The sequence below is a fragment of the Alosa sapidissima genome, chromosome 1 (assembly GCF_018492685.1).
Source record: "Alosa sapidissima isolate fAloSap1 chromosome 1, fAloSap1.pri, whole genome shotgun sequence".
NCBI lineage: Eukaryota > Metazoa > Chordata > Actinopteri > Clupeiformes > Clupeidae > Alosa > Alosa sapidissima.
Genome location: NC_055957.1, coordinates 12,552,046 through 12,575,863, shown reverse-complemented (window position 1 = coordinate 12,575,863; position 23,818 = coordinate 12,552,046). Strand labels below are relative to the sequence as shown.

Sequence of the window (23,818 nt, the reverse complement as noted above, 5' to 3'; positions counted from 1 at the left end):
CTCTGACTTCCTTTCACAGAACAACCTTCTGGATCCAAATCAGTCTGGGTTCAAAAGCGGCCACTCTACCGAAACGGCTCTGCTGTCTGTAACAGAAGCCTTAAAAGAAGCCAGGGCGACCGCTCGGTCATCAGTACTCATTCTGCTTGACTTATCGGCTGCCTTTGACACGGTTAATCACCGTATCCTTCTCTCTATACTCGCTGACATGGGAATCTCCGGTTCTGCTCTCTCCTGGTTTGAATCCTACCTCACAGGACGCTCGTTTAACGTATCATGGCTTGGTCAGCTATCCGCACCTCACCATCTCACCACAGGGGTCCCCCAGGGCTCAGTGCTGGGCCCCCTCCTCTTTGCTATCTACACCACCTCCTTGGGACAGATTATCCGTTCGCACGGCTTCTCATACCACTGCTATGCAGACGACACACAGCTCTATCTGTCCTTTCCACCTGACGACCCCCTGGTTTCAGCACGGATCTCGGATTGCCTTTCAGACATAGCTACATGGATGAAGGCACACCACCTCCAGCTGAACCTCTCAAAGACTGAACTGCTGGTCATCCCAGCTAAACCTACCATACACCACGACATCAACATCAAATTTGACTCCCTGTCTGTTTCACCGACCAGGACTGCAAGAAATCTAGGAGTTGTTCTTGACAACCAACTAAACTTCTCAGATCATGTTGCCTCAGTCGCCCGGTCATGCCGTTTTGCACTCTACAACATACGGAAAATCAGGACTTACTTGACTCAAGATGCTACCCAACTTCTGGTTCAGGCAATAGTCATCTCACGACTCGACTACTGCAATGCCCTCCTGACAGGTCTCCCAGCCTGCGCAGTGAAACCACTTCAGATGATCCAGAACGCGGCGGCGCGCCTGGTCTACAACCAACCCAAAAGGGCACATGTTACCCCGCTGCTCATCCAGCTACACTGGCTACCTATGGCGGCCCGCATCAAATTCAAGTCTCTAACGCTTGCCTACAAAGTAGTCTCCGGTTCTGCTCCCACCTACTTGAATGCCCTCATACAGACTTACACTACCTCCAGACCGCTGCGCTCCTCTGACGAACGACGTCTAGCTCTACCACCGGTACGCTCAAGCCAAACCAAACTTTTCTCATCTGTTGTTCCTCGTTGGTGGAACACACTGCCAGTTCCTACAAGGGCAGGGACATCCTTTTCCACTTTCAAAAAACTCCTGAAGACCCAGCTCTTTAGAGAACATCTACTCTCATAGCAACACTTACAACAAGTCTTACTGATCCTAGCACTCACCAGCCGTTTTAAACTGACAAGTAACTGTTAAAAACAGCACTCACCGACGCACTTATTCTTACTGTACTCTAATGTTTTTTTTTAAACTGTCCTAAAATTGTGAGAATTGTTCTAAAAACTTACTGTTTACCATGTTGTTAGTCGCTTTGGTTAAAAAGCGTCAGCCAAATGTAATGTAATGTAATGTAATGTAAACACAATTGTTGCTGCCAGGCATCAGCCTACGGATTTTATAAAAAAGTAAATCATGCAGAATTAAAAAAATAACTAAATTTAGGCTATCGTAGACCTCTTTGGCTATACCTCTTTGGCTATACGGAATAAGGTTTCCATTTCAACACAACACATGTCCCATGAATAAATGAAAGCGGATGCCTTATCTCGCAATAAGCTGATGGAAATCCCGACACTTGAACCATCAAATACCCCACAGATTTCAGTGGTCATCAGTCCCGATATTTAGCAATATCAAACAGTACAAGCCATGCCCCAAATAAAGGTGTTGTGCTTTGCGCAGCCTAAATAAAAGACCCCCGCCATAAGGATTTGAGGATTTACGATAGTCTGTCTCCTAAACATTCCTCACCCGTTATCTAGACATGCATGAAAACATTTGAAAACAAAACTCACTACCATGTAGGCTAATATTTGATCACTGTTTTGCTATTAATGATATTTCACATAATGAATACACACACTAGAAAGTGAAAGTAGGCCTACTATGCACTCCGTGTCTGTAGGCTATCTGTCTGTTCACGTCCGCAATCGATTATAACGTTCCTCAAATGGAGAACACATCCATGTTCTCTCACGTTATTGGCTGTCATGCTTCTGCGTTCGCAAAATTACTGACGGTTCCTGAACGCTAAACGTTTGTTTTCCTTTCCTGTCCATCGCGGTTGATGTAGAAGCACCTAGGCTATAATTTGACTTCAGCGGTGAGAGAGAGAGGCACCCGCAAAGTGGTCCTGCGCGCGCGCGTGTGTGTGCATGGGGTTCAATTGAAGTCAGAGTTGGTCTGTCCAGTCAATAGTCACGCTTTCAGGCCGCTCCATTATTGGATTAACGTTATCAGACAGCGCTGTAACATGTGTGGGAATTTCTCTCATTATGATGGAGTTTTGGGACTTTTATTATTATACTCAATACTTAATAACTTATGCGCAATAGGCTACCCGCAATCCCGCACTGAAATTTATGCCCTGGTTTTAAATGCGCATGTTTTTTTCACTCGCTGAATATTTTTTCACTCGAGGTGGCCAGCCGAGTATTTCTTCTGCTGCCAGCTTGTGCCAATATATCGTCCAAAATGCTTGCTAACATTGCATTCTCCACATTTTTAGCTAAATTTCCATGTACCACATCAGCATTTTAGTTCAGTGTTTTTTTTGTAAATTGCTTTACAATTAGCGCGGGCACTCGTCAGCAGCCTTCGGCTTGCCTCTTGCCGCTATTCACTCCTTCGTCTTCATTCTCAATATTTTTGGCCTCTATGTGTCCAGTTACATCTGTCTGTTCTTGGTCTTGGATTTTGTTAAATACATTTCTAAATATCACCTGCTTGCTGCAGCTTTGGTCTGCACGTCCTATTAAAACCGGTCTGTGCACGTCTTTTTAAAACCGCATCTTTTTCTCTCCCGTGGGCATTTAATCTGCTGCCGCCTTGTCACTCCACATCGCCCAAAATGCTTGATTGCATTGCATTCTCTACATTTTTAGCTAAATATTTATGTACCACATCAACATTTTTGATCAGTAAATCTTTTGTAAATTGCTTTACAATTACTGTCGGGTCTATAGGCCGATCGCCTGGTTTGCGCTTTGGTCACGTCCTTTTAAAATGGTCTATTTCTCTGTCGTATTCTTGTTCTGTGAATCTTTTGTAAATTGCTTTACAATTACCTTCGGGCCTATAGGTCTATGCCTGGCTTGCTTCGGTCACGTCCTTTTAAAACCATCTTTTTCTCTCTCATGAACATTTAATCTGCTGCCAGCTTGTGACTCCACATTGCCCGAAATGCTTGATTGCATTGTATTCTCCACATGCTGGCTAAATTATGGTGTACCACATGGCATTTTCTTTCAGTGAATCTTTTGCTTTACAATTAGACCTTCCGGCCCTCCTCTTGGCTGCCTTCACTCCTTCGTCTTCATTAACATTAATATTTTTGGTAGTCCAGTTACATAGTCTCTGTTTTTGGTTTTGGATTTTGTGAAATACATTTCTAAAATGCGACTTATAGTCCAGTGCGACTTATATATGTTTTTTTCCTGTTCATGATGCATTTTTTGACTAATGCGACTTATACCCCTGAGCGACTTATACTCCGCAAAATACGGTACAATGGCCTCAATAGTGTCACACAGGCTGAGGCTTGTTATTTCCCCACCTTCCTCACAGTGTTCCTTCCATCTTGTAGCCTGGATGTTCCCATGCTGCCTTGCGCGCGATTTGATTCACGCTGCTAAGGCAGCCTGGAGACCATGGAGCAAATTTTCGCCTGAGATAGGGGACCAATCACAGAACAAGGGGGAAAGCAAGACAATGATGAGCTATGCACAGACGCATTTGATAGACATCCGTGGCACCCAATAAACGGATCTGGGCAATTTTTTCAAATACGAGAAAATTAACATTTGGTTCCCAGACCACGTCTCATTGAGAAGTGGTGGCGCTAGCCAGGCTATCCATCTTGAGGAATACTGTTGGAATTCCATGGAAAAATCAGCCACTGGGGGCATGTCCAAGCAGAGACACTTTCGATCAATGCAAAATTCCAGTTAATTAAAGAATCGGTCAAGGTGCCACAGGAGTGCATGGGCAGCAGAGTGATCTGTGAGGTGAACGTGCCACAACTCAACCCTTTCACTGTCTTCTTCTCTTCTTATTTGCTCATTATTTAAATACGTTACTGCTTAAGATGATACTGTCCAAGCATATATATTGTGTATACACGGTGCATGTTAATACAATCTGAACTTAAGCTGTTGCACATTGAATGGTTGCTTTCCAGATGCTACAGTTTGTTTCAGTATCAACCGAGGATTCTGATTATTGCAAAACAGTACTACTAGTACTAAGATTGTTGCAAAACAGTACTACTAGTACTGAGATTTTATGTTAGTGTCAGGATCTACAGGACAGAAGTCAAAACCAGGATAATTGTAGGACATTTCTGGTGGCATAGGATTTGTACATAAATATAAAGTGATACCTCGGTAAGGTTTTCCATGTAACATTTGTTTTCTTATGAATTAAGAATTGTATAACATTTTCCTGAAGAAAACATCATCAATCTAATAGTTGGGCCACTTTATCAGATAGGGTTGAAGTGTAGAATCAAGAATCCTTGATTTTATATATATGAACACTATTATAGTCTTTACAGAGGACATGGAGTATGAATGGCACATGGTAACCTTAAGGCACTATTTGATATCATACCTGTGGATGTTACTAAATTCAGAAATGAGAAAGAGTCACTGTATATAACATGGTCCTTGCTCCGTATGATATAACAGAGAAATGGCTTAGGGACTTAGGGTTGTAACTAGGATTTGTTACTACAAAGTATGAAAAAGTACTGTTTTTTTTGTGATAGATACCTACAAACTATCAAGGTACCAATGGTTATTCAATATAATGTGTTACCTAACATTATATTTTCATCCAGCATCAATGCCCAGAATACCTTTCAACCGAATGCTCCATTTGTCTTCAGGTTTGAACAATGAGGAGGTGAGAAGGGAGGGGAGGGGCTTAGTACATAGACAAGCAGAGCTAGAGGCTGGGGGGTATGTGCTGTAGGCTGAGCATTAGGTACCAGTTGTTGCTGACATGACACAAAAGTTTGAAAGCCAGGGGGCACACCAAATCCCAGCTGGTCTATGAAGGGCGGCTCATCTTGGCTGTGGATCTGAACCTTGATGCCTGCTTCGTAGGATGTTTCGTCTGTGAATACAGCACGCCAGATAATTTACGTCACTTGTACTAGAAAAGCAGACCGTGTTGCTGACTGCAGGCTATGTGTTGGCTTTACGTAACTCCACACACTATTGGAAACAGTATTGTATGTCTTATGAAAACATGTTGTGTGGTTGTGGGAGTGCATAATGTGGGAGTGCATAATGTTTATCATAGATACTTTAAAATAACTATTGGGAAAAGTCTGCATATCAAGATGGCAGAGAGTTTATGTTCATGCTTTCTATTTCTTAAAGATGCCTCAATGTGTAATCTTAATAACAATTAAATACAATTATTCTTTGTCTTCTTACAGGGAAAAAACACAGAGTTGGAGTGAATTGGGAGTTATATAATTCAAAGGTGTAAATAACACTAGGCTGTCGTGTCTTTATGCGCAGCATTTGGTTATGAGTACCTATCAATGCCATTAACTCTAATAGGCTTACACCACTATTAGATGTTCATATCATATCTACACAAAGGTGACAGAAACTGCATTCATAAGCCTGCTCTGAAAATTGCATTCAATTACCAATGAACAAAGCCCAAGGGTATCTGATTAAAACTACTTGAGCCTTTTCAGTTTCTCCCCCGCTCTATTATATCGACAAGATGCCCTTTGCCGAATGAGAATGCATTCCCTTGTAATTTTGCAGGGGTGAGGGTTTAATAAGAAATAAAAATATGAATAGAAACCCTTTTTTTTATTTGTTTGCTGCTGGTTCATTTTGAGCTTCTATTAAAGGAAAGTAAGTGTTTCTTCGGTTTTGACATTTCCATCAAAACAAGAATTTGTACTTCAGAGAAATATTAAAACACAGTTGAAATTAAACAGGCAACACTCTTCCTGAATTACCATGTCCTATGCAAATCAATATTCCTCTAATAAATGAGAGTGTAATAAAACAACCATTACAGTACAAGTTGATTTTTTTCCATAGCAATCATTATGGAATTCAAAATTGAAGTTATAGTTGTCTGAACCATTTGTGTCATAACCTACTAATGTTTTAGTCTCATTTGGATTATTTTCAGAGCTTACAACAACATGCTAAAAAATTTGAATAAGATGCAGATACACAGGACAAATAATAATTCCATAGGTACTGTTTCTTTACCATAATGTATAAATGTTTGTAATGTCAAGAAATATCAATTAGATTTACATTCTATAAAATCTCTGCTAACTCAACCCATTCAAGTCATTTGATATTATGTATACCTTAACTCAGTCAAAGCAACAAGATGGTGCTAGTAGGTTGAGGCATCAAATCATTTGTGTAAAAGTGTATGCTCTCTCTATTACGCAACTTATGCTACATGTCAATATCATTTCCAAAAAGCCTTATGCTAGGTATTGTTTTCTTCAGTAGAAAATAGGTGATTCTATCTGCTAATGCACTTTCAGGGTAATCAATTAATGTTCCTTGAAAGAGATTTGTTGTAGTTAGTTGTTAATTTATTGGTCTAATTGCTTAAAAAAGCTGTCACAAGACATTTATAGAACCTGAACCTGACTAAAGAAAACCAAACAAATGACCTTCCCTAAAATGTAAGGAGTGAGCTGCACTGCTTCGCCAGCATACATGAAAGACTCGGGAAGGGCCTCAGTGAGACACTGCAGCCCTCTACTAGCTGTGTGAGTAGCAGTAGCAGAAGCAGTAGAAGGAGAGCAGCCCTGACCTGTTTCCCCCCAGACCGGGAGGTACTCGTCCTGTTGGATGTCCAACATGATCTCCAGCCCGTTGCCCGTGCCGCCTTTCAGCGTGGTGAGCAGGGGGTTCCCGTCCAAACCCGAGTTGAATGTGTAGCACTTTCCGTATCTTGTATAAATCTGAAGAGAGAGTGAAAGAGAGATACATCCCTCTTAGTGTATGCATGTGTATACATAAGCACAAGAAACAAGAGTGTTTCTTTACCTTCTTCTTTAGCATAATAGCTCAAATCATTCCATTACCTGTATGCAGTTTTATTGTGGAAGTAAAACAAAACATAATTTACCAGACTACCAGGCTTCACAGGTTATTTGTCACGATTTATAAGCCTGGTGTGGCGTATAAGACAGCATGTGGGACTGTAAACCAGCAGTGCATATCTGAAACGCCTCTGCTTGGAATCGATAAGCGGGAAAACAATATAGTCCCTGCCTGGAGGCTGTATGTTGTAATAGATCTTTCTCTCAACATTAGATCATCCTTTTGTTCTATTTTTGTATGCATTGCTGGTCAGTATGAATATGAAACTTTCTTTTTGTCCTTTGGAAAGGTGACCTAGCTTTATCTCCAAAAGCAGACGTTAGGCTACTTACTCAGAAAATAGGTGACTATGATTTATTCTACAATTCTCTTCAAAACATCCACTCATTCCATTTGTGTGTAATAAATAAAGAAAAGTAATTTACTATTTGCCACTTTTACCATTCGAATAATATAGTCCCAGTCAGCTGAAGTGTGTACTAATTCCTCCTTATGAGTACCAAATCCTAGATGATTGCTTGTCACTGTGAAAATACACCTTCCTAATGAAGTACATCTCCTTCAGCTGAGGTTACATTGAGTGTTGAAAAAATCCTCATGATAAAATTCCAGGTGAGAACTACTCGACATGACAACATGACCTCAATCACCAGTACAGACATAAGAAGGATCAATCTGTAATGGCTCAGCTAACTCCGACCCAAAAAAGGCTTCCTTCACTGTACGTTCATTAATGAATCTTTCTATATATTGGCATAAGCAGTGTAATATTACAACTCTTTCTATGGGAACTGCAAAGCTGATTTCAGTTAGGGATGGTAGAGATGGCAACAAATGGGAAGACAGAACTATGAAAGTCAACTTCAAGCAATGTGCTTAGAGATCTAGAAGTCCAGCTGAGGAATGCTGATGTATACTGTATATACTGAATGAATAGGCATGATCAATATCCTATGTCATAAATTATTCTTTTTATTCTATATTTCATTCTGTTCTATTGATCATTTTTTGGAGAAAACGTGGGAATCTTCCCAACAGAGATCAGACTTGTAGTTCAATATGTATTACCCCTTATGCTTACAGTCCATGTAGTATTTCTACTGAAAGATTTCAAGAGTAATGCACTTTTTATTTGAATCATTTGCTGTGCTTGTTCACTTGTTTCACGGCATCACTGCATTTGATTTCCATTTTTATTAGCAAAACCTGGCTAAATAATTTGTACACAGCTATTGCATATAATATGACGGTTACATTGTGTTACCTATGCAAAGCAAATAAAGTACGCTTCCAAAGTTTTATTTTCTTTCCCATCCCTTACTCCTGCAACTCTCTTAACCCTTAAAGGAGTACCGTCACACCGGTGTGACGGGAATGTTGGGAAATTAACATTCTAATCTAATCTAATAATATCTGGGTTCAATGAATTCAACATAGAATTTTAGAACCTTCAATTGTTGCGGAACTTAGAATGTTCAAAAACCTACACCTTTAAGGGTTAAAAGGAAATTAAGATACATAAAGGATATTGCTTTGCATGCAATATAGTATTGAGCATCTTATATTAACAATTAGGCTGTGCGATAGTTTGGTCAAATTAATTGTTAGGCTCTAACTACTGGCCATGAACTGGTTGGCTCTAGGGCCCAGCACTGGTGGCCTGGCCTGCCTCTGATGAACAGTACAAGGCTGTCCTCTCTGCCCCTGCTCTAATGAAGCTCTCATAAATGTGTGTGCATTCTGACAGTTTGAGACTCTGACCATGTTAAGCCCTTAAATGTCCTTTTTTTGCAGAATAAGTACCAGGACATAAGGACCAATTACCCTCTAAAACTGTGAGGGATATTAAAACGACTTGCTGTGCACCCTGTGCCATCTACAACTAATTACATTTGTGAAAAGACAGAGTAACAAGACTGGGATGATCATTTAGATGATAATCTCCAAACAAATCCGCCCGTGATAAAAATCATTCAGTCAGCCTGTTTTGAATCACCAGGTCTACACTGACATGAAAGGTATGCACATGATTTGTTGTGTAGCTCACAATTTTTTTCATTCATTTGTCTCCAAAGACATGCTGCCCTTGTGGCACATTCTTCAGATTTGCGGTTGTCATACAGGTTGTCTCCTAATTGGCCGGCAACTCAGTAGTGCCCTCCCACACACCACCACCATTATCTTGATCCTGTCAGCATATCCACAGCAGCCTGACGGACACAAAGTAATTGAAAGACAGGACCACAGGAACCTAACTTCAATTGCATTCCCATTGGCTACAGGCCACCGCCCTGGGAGGCTTGGAGCATTCTGTGGAGCTAGTTAACCCATTAGTATTACCTCAGAGCCATGGTTTTAACCACAGTACTGAATGTGGGCCTCACTGGACTTTTTCTATAGATTCACCACAGATTCAATAAGAGCTTAACAGCCCTGTAAGGGATGCAACAGAATTTATTGCTTTTGCATTATATATCACAACAAATATTTCCCTAGTGGCAGTGACAGTGGCATGGATTTGATTGTTTTTGACTCCGTGTCTCCGTAATAAAATTCAGGTATACAGTCAGGACTAAATTGGCTGAGGCAATAACTAGATATTACCCCACAGCAGTTGGGCCTTTTTGTGTTTCCTTTTCTCCCCTGGAAAGAAGGGAGTCCAAAGCACCAAGGTCTAATGTATGAACTATGTTATCACTACTGATTAATGAATCACCATTTTAAAAGGTCTCACTAATCAAAATAATGAATACGCTAGAACATTAAGGTTTTACTGAGAGGCATGCCATTAACTGATCACATCAGACCTTCATTAAGATACATTTCCATGTCTTTTTTCATTTAATTGTGAAGTGCTGTTTTGAGATGGTAATATTTGGGATCTAATAAGCTTGTCTGAGCCTTAGCAAGTCTGAACAGCATTTAATGATACAACATCTAACCAGTTTAAAACTTACTTGATTGCAGAGGGCTTGCTCCAGGAAAAAAAGCTCACCTAAGGAAACTGTTGAATAACATACTACTTTTCCTGCCCTTGAGGGTGCGTACTTAAACATATCAAGTGCATCTCACTGACACATGGCTGTGTCTGAGTTCATTGGGCAGATCTAATTAAAACTTGCTTCACTTGTACTAAAATATTCATGATACTTTGAAGAACAGCTTGACTGAAATGGAAAATGTAGACATAAAATATCTGCCTTTAATAAAAGCCACCTGCCACATGTTCAGTTCCATGAATCATTGTAACTAACTGAAACACAGCAGCAGGAAGCCTTAAGTATGTGTGTTCAAAAACTTTGGTGCTACAACACAGACCTACTACTGAGAATTAGAAACAAACACAGTGGCTTGGACTAATTCATAAATAATTCCAGTCAATCAACATTCTTGCTTCAGGAGCACGAAAGCTGCAATTTGATTGACTGCTAAGCTCAAACATCAACAACCTGTCACCAGAATCATGGACTGCATCATTAACCTGTGGCTCTCTCTCTCTCTACGTACAGGGGTGAAGTTCTTGTAGGTGCAGTTCTCGCCCTGGAACTTGCACTCGAGCAGCATGTCCTCCAGCTGGTGGCTGAGGCGGCCGATCATCTCTGTGGTGTTGAAGTGGTGCTGGGGCGATGGCGGGCTGAAGCCGGAGAAGTCCAGCAGGCGCAGGAGCCGCTCATGGTGAGTGCTGTGCCGGAGCATGGCCGCGCTCCGGCGGTTGACCGAGTGGTTCTGGTGCATGATGTCCATCCAGTAGCCGCTGTGGTACAGGTCGGCCTGGGTCAGCGCCGACACCCTGATGAAGTTCTGGTTGCAGATGGTCACCGCGGGGAAGGTCATGTTGTACGCCCACACCATGTGGATCTTGGTGACAGCTGGGAAGGAGAGCAGGTAGAGTATGCGGTTCCATGACCAGGTGCACAGGAGCCCGATGCACACCAGGATGGCGAGGAGCCAGAGAACTTGATGCGGTCTGGACTTGTCCCCCGAAAAGACATATTTCAGCCCGTGTACCTTCGTCCTGGTCACAAACGCCACAGTGATCTCTTTAAAGCTGTTTTTCAGAGCTGTGCTTCCAGTGTGGTGAGCGGCTTTCCCTTGAGCATAACTGGGGAGGTTCCTCTCACTTGGTTCTTTTGACACTACACCAAGTACCATCCTGCTTGTATTTCTCCTGGTGTTTGCACGTCATACAAAATGCATTTTACAATAAAAGGTTTAGGAGCTCAGTTTTTTTAAAAAGAAAAAAAAAAATAGTCCCATGAACAAACGCTCCACACTGCTGACTCTCTTATAGTGCCACTGAGAGGTTGCTTTTCATTCTCTCTAAATCTCAGTACAGCACATAATGGCTCCACCTGAGCAACACTACAGCAATTATGCAACGTAAAAAAGTCAACGCATTCTTGAAGCTGCTGAATGATTGCGCAAAACGTATCAGAAAATCACCATATCAATCAAAGCACAATTAAAATCAAGTCAATTAAAACAAAACAAAACATGTAGGTTTGGAAGAAGAAAACAATGTTACCACGCTCACAGTCCAGTTGCAGAGTGGCAGCTAGATGAATTGAATTGGCAGTGTCGGCACGGTGTCAATCACTATTAGTCCACAGGTCCCAAGTGGTAATGCATAAAACGTGAGAGCCACTTCAGACAACGCCCTGGTAATCAGCAAACACTTCACTTGTCTTCACCTTTTTTCTCGTGAGGAAAGCAATGGATCCACGATACCTCCAGCTTTGCCTTTTGTTGAGAGTGCTTCTGATAGCCCAACCCCTTCCTCTCAGATATGTTCTTTTTCCTTTTTTTCCCAGTCGGTGGGTTTGCTGCAGGCTCACCAAGCTACATTTTCTTTCCACCAGTCGCTACTAGGTAGTGGGGAGGGAATGAGGAAGGTGGGGTGGAGGAGTGAAATGTTTTTCTGTCAATGCAGGAATATGAATGGCACTGATACGATCGCTGGGCAAACACCAAACAGCCAAAATCACTGAAGGAGATCTCCAGTGATGTTTGTTCTGTAATGGAATCGGCTGTCACGGGGTGGGAGTCTGCTCATCCATCAATGCCTCATGGCTCATTGATTGAGAACTGTGAACGCACTATCTGTCATAATTACCTTAACCAATCTCTAAAGGCCAAAACATATGCTGTGCATGCACAAGGAACTGTCTAGGAGTCACATCATTGGATCACAATACACTTTAGCAGACGCACTGAGGCACATGAAAAATTATCAAAGTAAACTTGCTCTTCACCACTGGCCACCTGTCGAGCAAGAGCAAACATAAAACACAGACAGGCTTCTAAAAATAGATATTTTTGGGTCCTGAAATACTCACAGAAGCAGTAACTTTCTGTCTCAGGGACTACACTGTAGCTAAGTTCTTGGTTTGGGAGTCATGTGATGTGAACCGTAAAGACAAGAGCCCATCAAAAGCTTTCTCAAGAGACGCAATAGCAATACTGTATTGTACTGCATTTAGAAAAAACTCTCTCTTGTCTACCATCAAACATCCTGTAAACACACAGAGTCTCACTTTCAAAGAACCATCACTTTTAACAACCCTTAAAGGAGTACCGTCACACCGGTGTGACGGGAATGTTGGGAAATGAATGTTCTAAAGAATATCTGGGTTCATTGAATTCAACATAGAATTTTAGAACCTTTAATTGTTGCAGAACTTAGAATGTTCAAAAACCTACACCTTTAAGGGTGGGTCTTTGGGAAAGAGTAGACAGCAGAAAGATGGAGCCACTTTCATGTATTGCGTTTGTTCCGTTTCGATGGGAGTCTGAGTTCCCTCTGTATCTGACCTGTATACCAGCCCCTGCAGTTAATGACTAATGTGCTTTGCCTGGGGCACATGTTCATGCCAGAGGGCTGTTTGGACCCTCCGCTGTTTACAAATGACCTACTTCTTACTGAGCAACACAAAAACACCTGAATTGAATATCAAATATCGAACCATCTGCAGAGCAGCAAAAAATGTCTCCCTACATCTGAAGGACGATGAATATGACTTAGAAACACACAGAGTGGATAATCTCAGCAGACATTCCTGGTATATAAGTAAGTTTAAGTATATATACTCTTTTGATCCCGTGAGGGAAATTTGGTCTCTGCATTTATCCCAATCCGTGAATTAGTAAAACACACTCAGCACACAGTGAACACACAGTGAGGTGAAGCACACACTAATCCCGGCACAGTGAGCTGCCTGCAACAACAGCGGCGCTCAGGGAGCAGTGAGGGGTTAGGTACCTTGCTCAAGGGCACTTCAGCCGCGCCTACTGGTCAGGGTTCGAACCGGCAACCCTCCGGTTACAAGTTCGAAGCGCTAACCAGTAGGCCACGGCTGCCCGTGCAATGGCAGAGCCTCGCCAAAGGTGAACCACCTTCTTGATCATGGTATCTCCCCTGCCAGGTAAGTATCCTTTTGAACCTGAATGCATGTAAAAATCTATTTAGCACCCAGTGCACAGACCAAACCCTTAAGAACTACAGAAATTCAATTGAATCCATGTCATTGAAAAGAGAATTACTGATCTGGGGCCGGTTCCCCAAAACGTTCTTATCGCTAAGTAGTTCTTAACCTATTCCTTAACCTCTTTCTTAATGTTATGGCACGATTCCCGACACGTTCGTACGCTAAGTATATCTTCTGTAAGTCACATGTTCGTAAGGTTGGTCTGGACCATTCGTAAGCTCTCTCTTAGAGTTGTTTGAGCTCAAGACGCTAGTAGCCGCCACTGTGCAGCAAGTCAAACTATGGTAGGCTACAGTAGGTTATGTTGACAATGTTGTGGCTCAACGATGATTTTATGTTATGGACATTTTAAGACTAATAATAAAATATGTTTGCAATGGATACAGGCCTATTTATGAAGTTTAGGCTACTTTATTTGTTATCAGAACTAATATGGTGGTAATTAGCCTAGGCTATTTCGTAATGTCATTAAAGCGTTCAAATTGGCAATCACTTTTGATAATTAAAAGCTGGCAAAAAATTTGCCTCTAAATGGCTATCTATAAAGGGTAAGCATGGTGGTGTCCAGTAAGCGACCAACTATGGCAGCGATCCAACGTGTCCTTGTATTGAACCAAAGACGGCGTCGGCCGTGGAGCCGTGTAGTCCATGTCGCTCCATAGCTCTTTTTTGTTGCTGTTGCACAAGTTATTCCGAAAGCTGGAAAACAGTGTCATCTTGTGCAAGCTCCCCTCGTCCAGCAAAACTTCAAGTTCATCTGACGAGAAGCTTGGTGCCCTTTTTTTACGTTGCTTACCCACCGTATTCTGTAGGCTATCTAACTCTCTCTCTCTTCATTGTAGATAGGTGGATTTTTAAACATTAACCAATGGCAATCAATACCGCATTAAACAGAAGTAACTGCAGCTGCTGGCCGATCAATTTTGATTGTACAGATAGACAGATAGATAGATACTTTATTGATCCCCATAGACTTTATTCTTGCACTGTTGGACTTACTCATTTGCACCATCACCATGACACTCACTCACACAGAGCACCTTACCTTACCTTACTATGCACAGAGAATCACAGGCTCAGTCCCTGCCTCAGTCATTGCAAGCGCCTCTTGATTGATTAATCACCCACTATGTGGATACTGTTTTTAGAATTGATTTAGATTAAGTGTTATTTAGTATAATTTGTATTTTAGTATATTTAGTATATTCTTTATACTAAATATACAACCTCCTGCTAAATGTCAGCAAGACCAAGGAGATTGTTGTCAACTTTCAGAGAGGCCACAAACAACTGCCACCACTGTCCATCGACGGAGATGCTGTGGAGAGAGTGAGCAGCACAAAATTTCTGGGGGTGCACATCAGCGACGACCTCTCCTGGACCACCAACACAGCATCACTGGCGAAGAAAGCCCAGCAGCGCCTCTACTTCTTGCGCAAATTGAAGAAGGCAAGTGCCACGCCTCCCGTCATGACTACATTCAATAGAGGGACCATCGAGAGCATCGTCTCCAGCAGCATCACAGTGTGGGGCGGAAGCTGCACAGATCAGAACAGGAAGACCCTCCAGCCCACTGTTAACACAGCTAAGAGGATCATTGGAGCACCACTCCCCTCCCTGCAGGACATTTACACCACCCGCCTCACCCGCAAAGCACTAATGATTGTCAAGGATACAACCCACCCTGCACACGAACTGTTCAGCCTCCTGCCCTCTGGAAAGCGGTACAGGAGCCTCCGCTCCCGCACCACCAGACTGGCAAGTAGCTTCATCCACCAAGCAATCAGGATGCTGAACACTCTACCCACTCTCCCATCACTGACAGCGCCCCCCACCCACCAGCCAGCCAGGAACCTAGGAAACTAGGATCCTGTCTACCCTAATCCCCCCCCCCCCCCCCCAACACTGCCCTGTGGAACTGCACTGTGACTGCGCAGCCTAACGTGTTGCTGCTTCACATCAAGCCTGATATACTTGAAATTACTGCATACTGCATATCAATGTAAATATACAGGTCACACAAGCACAAGTTTAAACTTCATGTAACTGTTAAGACTACATAAATATACAACACAACTACCTCTATTTTTTTTTTTTTAATATATATATGTCCTATATTTCTATTTTGATACATACATGTTCTATATTTCAGTCTTGCACTTTAATTTAATGTTTATTGTCTATGGCTATATCTATAGTATGTCTATGTCTGTATTTAAAGTATGTCTATGTCTGCATGGGAAAGTAAGAAACGAAATTTAAATTCTTTGTATGACCAGTGCATGTAAAGAAATTGACAATAAAAGCCGACTTGACTTGACTTTGACTTTATCTTCTACTGTCCTTATTGCTTAGTTGTGTTTTTTATTTATATACTTTTAATTACTTTTTTCTGCTGTTAGTGAATATGTGTGTGATGTCTGTATGCTACTGAGACCTTGAATTTCCCCTGGGGATCAATAAAGTATATATCTATCTATATCATGTGAGCTTAATACTGACAATTTGATAATTTAATTAATAGTCTATATTTTACTGATAACTTAAACTATGTTAAAATAAATGTTACTGGAGTAATTTGAGGAATGTTTCATTTGCAACAGGCTCATTTCATAGGTTGATGTGTTACTATATGGGTGAGCTGATTTGACCATGCAAATTGTTGATCTCCCAGGAAAACATGGACCAACAGCATGAAATGGTCTATAATCTCAGACACTTCCTCCATCTCGACTTTCAATTACAGTAGTTCTCACACTTCGCTGGACCATTCTAATGAAAGGATCTGTTCATAAATTGCTTGGAGTCACATGAGTTTTTTAATTACCTTCTTTAGTCACTCTCGTCATCTTTCAAAGGCAAGTACAGTGATATTCATATAGTCACAGCTTCCATCATCCAGATCGCAATATGTTGCTTAATTAAAACAAAACATCCTCAGGGTTACTTAAGGAATGCTTTTCTTCACAAAGAAAATCAAAAGATGCTAATTAATACACATACCAGTAATTGCATGTTATTGTATATCCATATCTCCAGTGAAAGGGCTGTTTATATATAAGAGAAAAAAAACAACCTTAGCCGCCCTTGTCCAATCATAGAAAATTACTTTCAACTACTTTCAACTAAAAGTTGTTAGGAGTCTGTCTAGTGGACATGGCAATGATCTGTGGGGGATTTATGCAGACCAAAGTGCTTTATATCGATTGGGCGAGGCTTAAAATCTAATAGCCTTGTCTTATCATTCTTTGCAGTATACTGTATAAGTATGCAGAGTGTATTACTGCCAGAAATGACACATTTCAATGTTGAATCTGGCAACCTCTAGCCTGGGTGCCATTCCGAACTTAGTCCCATTGTGGTGGAAGTATGCTCGCCCTAAATCGGGCGGACCAATCAAATCAGGCTTTACGACGATGGACAGGTGAGCAACAGCGCCTGGTCTATCACGTCGTCTGAGCACGCTTAGATTAGGCTTATGTTTGAAACAAAACGCTGTGGCTAGAAGGATACATGGCTTTTAAGACCCCATATGGAAAATTCATATTGTTTAATGAGTTTGTATCACTGAAAACGATTATTTCTGAAAACTTTGGCCAAAGTTGAGATGTGGGAAAACTGGTGGTTTCACTTTCATCAAGGGAAAACAGCGCTGTTGCATTGCAACATGTTCCCTCGTTCATTTGAAATCTCTGATTGACCACCTGTTCGAGGGATTTGCGACAGCCTTTCCCAGCTGTTTAACATGTTTGTAGCATATCACTGTTCAACAGAATTATTTTTAAAAACGGAGGGGATATAGGAGAAGAAGGATGGTTCATGTGTTTTCTTCCTACACCTCACGGTAAGCTATTTTGTTGCTCTGATTGGTTAGGTCTATCCAATTGAGTGCAGAGGCATTTCCCCCCTGTATCGGTTGAAACACGCCCCATAATTACGTGCCAATGGAGCAGTATCAGACTCATATTCTGACTAGAATTTGAGTATGACAACGTCAGGCTAGGCAACCTCCTTAATTAAGACTACATTTATAAGGCTATTTCCTTTATATGAGCAGAGAGAGGAATATAAACACTAATGGAAATGAAACCAATGCATTTATACTGATGTCATTACTAATTCTGTTATTTGTCACTATAGGGAGTATCGCTGGCATGCATAGATATGAACCACCCTGAGGACACAAACACCCATTGGTGAAGTGTACCATGGGGACGAATGTCATTCATTTTGATGAGCCAAAATCAGACCTGTCATTTCTATAGTTAAATTATTTTTGTGCAATCTGACCCCGTTTTGTAAATTATGATGAATGAATGAATGAATGAATGAATGGGCTGGATTTAAGTCTTCTGAATGCCATACTGTATACTGACACCTCAACTATTAAGTATCATGTGCAAGCTTGCCAAAATGCGACCTATTGCATATTTTGTGTTTTTGGTTAACTAATAGAACATTTATTCATCACAATAATTTGACTAATTTCAGATACCAGACTCCTACCTTACGAAAATGAACAAGCGAGTGTGAGGCTGGCAGCCCTTTGCAAACCGTCACTGGGGATGCCTTCCAGCAGTTTTGTTTCCAAGCTATATGACCCTAGAGAAAGTAATCTGCTGTGCTACACTCACCCTCTCTACGAGCCACTAAGATGAAAATATAACCAGAGGCCCAAATATGTTAACATGCAAATAACTAAATGCCTACACAGTTTGTTCTCAGCAAGTTGACACTCATTGCACGGGGGATTTACTTAGCAAAACATGAATTTAGCAAAACAATGAGGTTAATGACACATGACAACCCATAAAAGAAAAGTTCATAACAGTTGTAGGTTAATAGAGCAGTGAACTTGATGAATAGTACAGGTACTGTACCCTGGAAATCCAGAGTTCTCGCGAGAGCACAATTTGAATTGTGCCCGCAAGATACTCTGGCCACGAGCAATGATCCAAATTTCTTCTATCTCTCGAGCGAGAGGGACCAATCAAATCGGTGTAGGCGGGACAAAGGCGAGCTACACTGATGACTGACACTGATGAATTGTTGTGATTGGTTGTAGTGTTATCCAACTGCGTGCAGTGAGAGTTTCAAATGCATGCTTGGTGCCGCCCCTCAAATTGGGCCATTTTCATTACTCGTGGCCAGACCCTTAATCTGAAAGATTCCAGGGTCTGGTTTACCAGGCTACAGGTACTGAGCTTTGGCACAGGTCTTATGGAGCAGTCAAAAAGACCAAAGCATCTTTGCCTCCCCTTTTGTTTATTCCTTTTTATGTGGTCTGAATCTACAAACCTATTATTTAGTCAACTTTCTAACTGTTGAAGGCTAAAGTTTCTCAGAGCCTCTAGGCACAATACTGGTGTGCATGTTATGAGTGACTCAATATTCTGAAGCAGTACATTAAAATGGATTATGAGCAATATTAAGCCCCAGAGATGAGAGCCTGTGCATGACTACTGCTTTTTGAGGTGACATGCCTGAGGTGAGTGTATATTGCACAACGGGGTCCATCATTATATGAATCATTGGAAGTAAGTAAACGCAGAACTCTAATGATATGATGCACTTGACACCTCAGAGTAATATCCAATATGCAATTCTGAGGACACATCTGAAGCATTTATCAGTCTTCATGTGAAAACAAACACAAGCACAGCAGTTCAAGGGCACTTCTACAATGTGTCACAGTAAACACTGTAGTCAGATTCTCAAGAGTAGAAATGAAGTCTGTTGAAATCCTTAGTTCACATAGTGCCACACAAGCTCCAAAAAAATCTCAGATATTGTGAATGATCTAGAATTGAACTAGGATTTGAAAAAGAAAATCACACAACCGTGAGAAAACCTTTAGCAGGTATGCAATCAATATCGTCTATGCAATCATTTGAATGTAAACTTTGATATGGTGAAATATGCATTACACACAATGATGAACCTTAAGCACATACACTGATATCAATCATCCTATCAGAACAGTATATGCTATAATTAAATTATCACTAAAGGTATAACATGCATACTGTTATGTGGTGTGACAATGTACGCTAATAGGCACTGGTCAAGGACATAAGGGAAATACACACATAAATGTACTATACATGCTTTATATGTGAAGCTAAAGAGAAAATCCAGATGGATCCACAAGCATCAGGATCATGCTATCACTCCAGAGCCAGGCAGCATGACAAATGAGGGTTCAGCACCACGGACAGCAGCCACAGTATTGTGGGCATGTGGGGTGCGCGTGGGGGACAGGCAGTGCCAAACCCTGTCCCACCGTACCAATGAGATTAGAGCCTGCAGCTGGGCCTCATTAGCGCTCATTAGAAGAGGATAAAAAGTGGCCCAGCAGGTCGTCCCTCCTGTCAAGGTGGAGGCTTTCAGCATTGTGCGGTCTAGCCTGATTCTCTTCATCTCTCCCTTACCTCACATCTTTACAACAGGCTATCTTCTTCTTACTCCCTCTGGCACTCTTAAAGACCCTTTCGATCTCTTTATATGAAACATATGACACATGCACATCTATTAATATACGGTTGCACTTTACTTGAAGGTATCTACATAAGAGTGACATGACACTGTCATGAACGTGTCATTAACATTAAAAACAAGTCACAAACGTTTATGACATAACGCTTCTGTCATTAAGTGTCATTCGTTTTTTGTCATGACAAGTTAGGTTTAGGGTTAGAGTTCATGTGTCATGACAGTGTCATATGTTCATGACAGTGTCATATATTTATGACAGTGTCATGTCACTCTTATGTAGATACCTTCAAGTAAAATGTTACCCAATGTACAATATAGAATGGAGCACAAGATGTTACCATCTGGCGTATGCTTGAGTTCACCTATTGCCCTTAAGAACAGATATAAAAAATCCTCCCTCCCTCAGTTTATTCAAGCCCCAAATGCAGACAACAGAAGAGGTGACTGCCATAGCAATAAATCTCTCCCTAGTTTTTTTTTATCTTTTATTTTTTTTATTCTACAAGTACAGTACTTCTGCTGTTGTTGTATATTTAATGTGGTGTATGTTTTCTTTGCTTGCTGCAACACAAATTACCCATCTGGGACAAATAATGAATTGGCTTGAATTGCCAGATGTAAATTATTTGATTTAGGCATCATTGTTACAGAACTGTAATGACAGAGTGAAGCAGTCATATACAATATCTTTATCTATTAGTAATGGGAAGATTGTTAAATGTTAAATATGATTTATAAGATGTTTGGATTAGGCATGAAAAACAAACAGCCATATTCAAAAATAAAATACCAGGGGACACTCTTTCCTTCTCCCTTCACAAACATTCCTGGTGCATACCATGGGTGAGTGCACAAGGAATACTAAAACATTGCGTAGCATGCCTCATTAAAGAACTGCACTTGGAAGGAATTCTAATGGCCTCATTAGGTATGGAAATCCAAACCTTTCCAACCTCTGTGACCATGTTAGACTTGGATGATTTATACCAAGCTAAGAATTATACCTGACAAATCACAAGACATGGTCAGCTTTTTTAATCAATGGAGAGTTTGTTCTAGTGTTATCTATACATTATCCACAGTATGCTTTGGACAACATGTCAGAGGGCATGTCAAGCTGGGGAAGTTAAAGTGGCTAGCAGGTCTTCTTAACAGCATTACTAATCGTGTTACACATATGTACATAGACTACATAGTAATCGCAGTTTATGCACATTCCATGAAATGCTCCAACATGTCAAGTCAAAACAAAACCCAATTAATCAAAATATTAGCTCTTAATCTATTAGGACATACTGGAGATTGCTGCTGCAATAGTGATTGCATGCCCTGACCTCAGTAGTGACAGCAAAATGAGAATACTGGTAACCCAAAGGTTCCATTAAGATGTTTTATACCCCAGACTTAAGAAGAAAGCAAAATCTATAAAACTTGAAAGATTGCTTCAAAGATTATGTCCTGTTGATGACAACTGTATAACTGCTGAACTGTCCAAATAAAATTTGTTTTTAAAGGATAGGATGTGCTATTGTAAATCTACTATTACCACTACTAATAGTATAGGTAACATTTTTTCAGGCAGGATTTTTGCACAGTGCACAATCAACTTAATACTGTGGATTAAATCTACTCTCTTACACCACTGCCTAAGCTTTGGTACATTAAACAGATAATGTCATCAACTGTGCTTTCAGGTCTGCCTACATTTTCCATGAACTTCCTATAGACCCTTTCAACAATAAAAACAAAAACAATGCTTGAACGTTCTATTTGGTTCCCAATATACTTCCTCTGCATTAAGATAACATATGGAATGTTAAAACGGAAGCCTTGTGGGGCCAACTATGATGCTGATAATGGAACTCTCTTGAAAGGGTCTATTAAAGCACATTCCACATACAGACGTGTGAGCTGAATCTTCACTTCACGCCTTCTGCGTGCGTTGCTTTGACTCATTTCAAACATGTTTTTGGGAGCGAGTGCAGCATGTTTATACCTGATAGGAGGTGTTAACGCCATCTGGTCAGCAAGGTCTCGCCCCAGGTCTTCTCCACTACACTCACTCCTCTAAACATTACATATTGTTCCAACAGGACACAGGAGACTGAGAGCCCAACGAGACTACATCACAACCACTGTCATTCACAAAGCCAGTTGAACAAGAAAGACACACAGTCTAATCAGGGCTGCTCAATCATCATTTTTCATGGCTTATATGTTATCAATAGACATTCATTATCTCTATGCTATTTCCCATGATTATGCCAAGAGAAAAACATCTACAATTACGCTAGAACAGAAGGTGTTCTCACTCAACAGCTGATGTGATGTTCATTATGGTCTCAGCATTTACTCTGCCATGCTTTCAGGTTAATATGAGGTTTTCAGGCTTGCTCCTTATCCCTCCTTTGGCTCATCAGCAAACATGCAATACCAAACGTTCTTTCTGTTAATACCTCACTCACTGACACACTTAGGCTGTCAGAGTCTTTAGTCTACTAATAGGTTACATACTGTAGTAGTAAATAATAATACAGTATTTTGGATGAAGATGCTGTGGGCCAGACGCTTAGATTTTGCTCTTTTCTCTGCACATGCTCACAGTGATTACAAGAGGAGTTATTGACAAACGAGAGACTAAAATGATAAATCTGAGTTCAGAATAAACAGATGCGTACACTGCAAATATTGATCTTCAGTAAGCTGACTACACTTCTGAATGGCCCGGAACTTGCTCCTTGTTTGCATGACACCACTCTGTAAACAATACAGAGACGATGATGTATTAGAGAGGTTATTAAATTAATTTGTCTACATTTGTATGCAATTGCCTCATCTACAGTAGCACTGCACAGACTCAAATCTATGGGCTGATTCTGCAGAGCTGTGGAAATGACTGGCTTAATATTCCATTTTTCATTACCATTGTTTTGTATGGCATCGGTCGATTTCTGCTTGAATTATTAAAACACAGTCATGGAGGACGAGTTCTGCCAGCCATTTAGGGCCCCTGAATGGTTTATATCACCATTTATCACAATGGATCTGGCTGCATGGCCCTCTGGTGGCCATTCAAAGGACTGACAGTGGACAGATTAAAATAGCAGCTCATTAGGAAGAACGATACCCCACCCCACTCACACCTCCCTATACCAGTTTTGGACCAAACAAAGGGCTGCTCTCACACAAACCAAATCTAATTTCAGGGGCTGCTGAATAGCTGGGAATTGTAATTAAAAACGCAATTTGCAGGGTAAGGATGAGAATTATGAGGTTAACCCCCCCCCCCCCCCCCCCACACACACACACACTTATCTGACTGTTTGTGTGCAAAAGCTTGATTTACCGTAGGCTTCCCATTTATTTTATTTCTTAAATGTATTTGATTGCATTTTATTTAGCCTTGGTAACTCCATTTTTTTAACATAATATAATTTACAGTGAAGGGGATAAAAACCTGAGTATTCCCTATGGAGTCAATCTTGACATATTACTGGGCCTATCTGAGATTCTACATCACCAAAATACTCTGGTTGGCTTGAGCAAAAGACCAGAGAACCCAATTAAAATGCTATGATCCCATTGGCTGGGTGAATGAAAGGTGAAGG

The 23,818-nt window shown here is 41.0% G+C and overlaps 1 protein-coding gene and 1 pseudogene across 3 annotated transcripts in view; both read right to left on the bottom strand.

The window, feature by feature from the left end:
• asic1c (acid-sensing (proton-gated) ion channel 1c) overlaps positions 1-23,818 on the bottom strand; it is a 138,860-nt gene that overhangs the window by 16,911 nt on the left and 98,131 nt on the right. For all 3 annotated transcript variants that reach the window (XM_042105176.1, XM_042105185.1, XM_042105168.1), the window contains 2 exons: positions 6,938-7,088; positions 5,112-5,239 (listed from right to left, as the gene is read on the bottom strand). In XM_042105176.1, coding sequence (XP_041961110.1) covers positions 5,112-5,239; positions 6,938-7,088 — 279 coding nt within the window. The remainder of the gene's footprint in view (positions 1-5,111; positions 5,240-6,937; positions 7,089-23,818) is intronic.
• Positions 13,524-13,660, bottom strand: LOC121682225 (annotated as a pseudogene).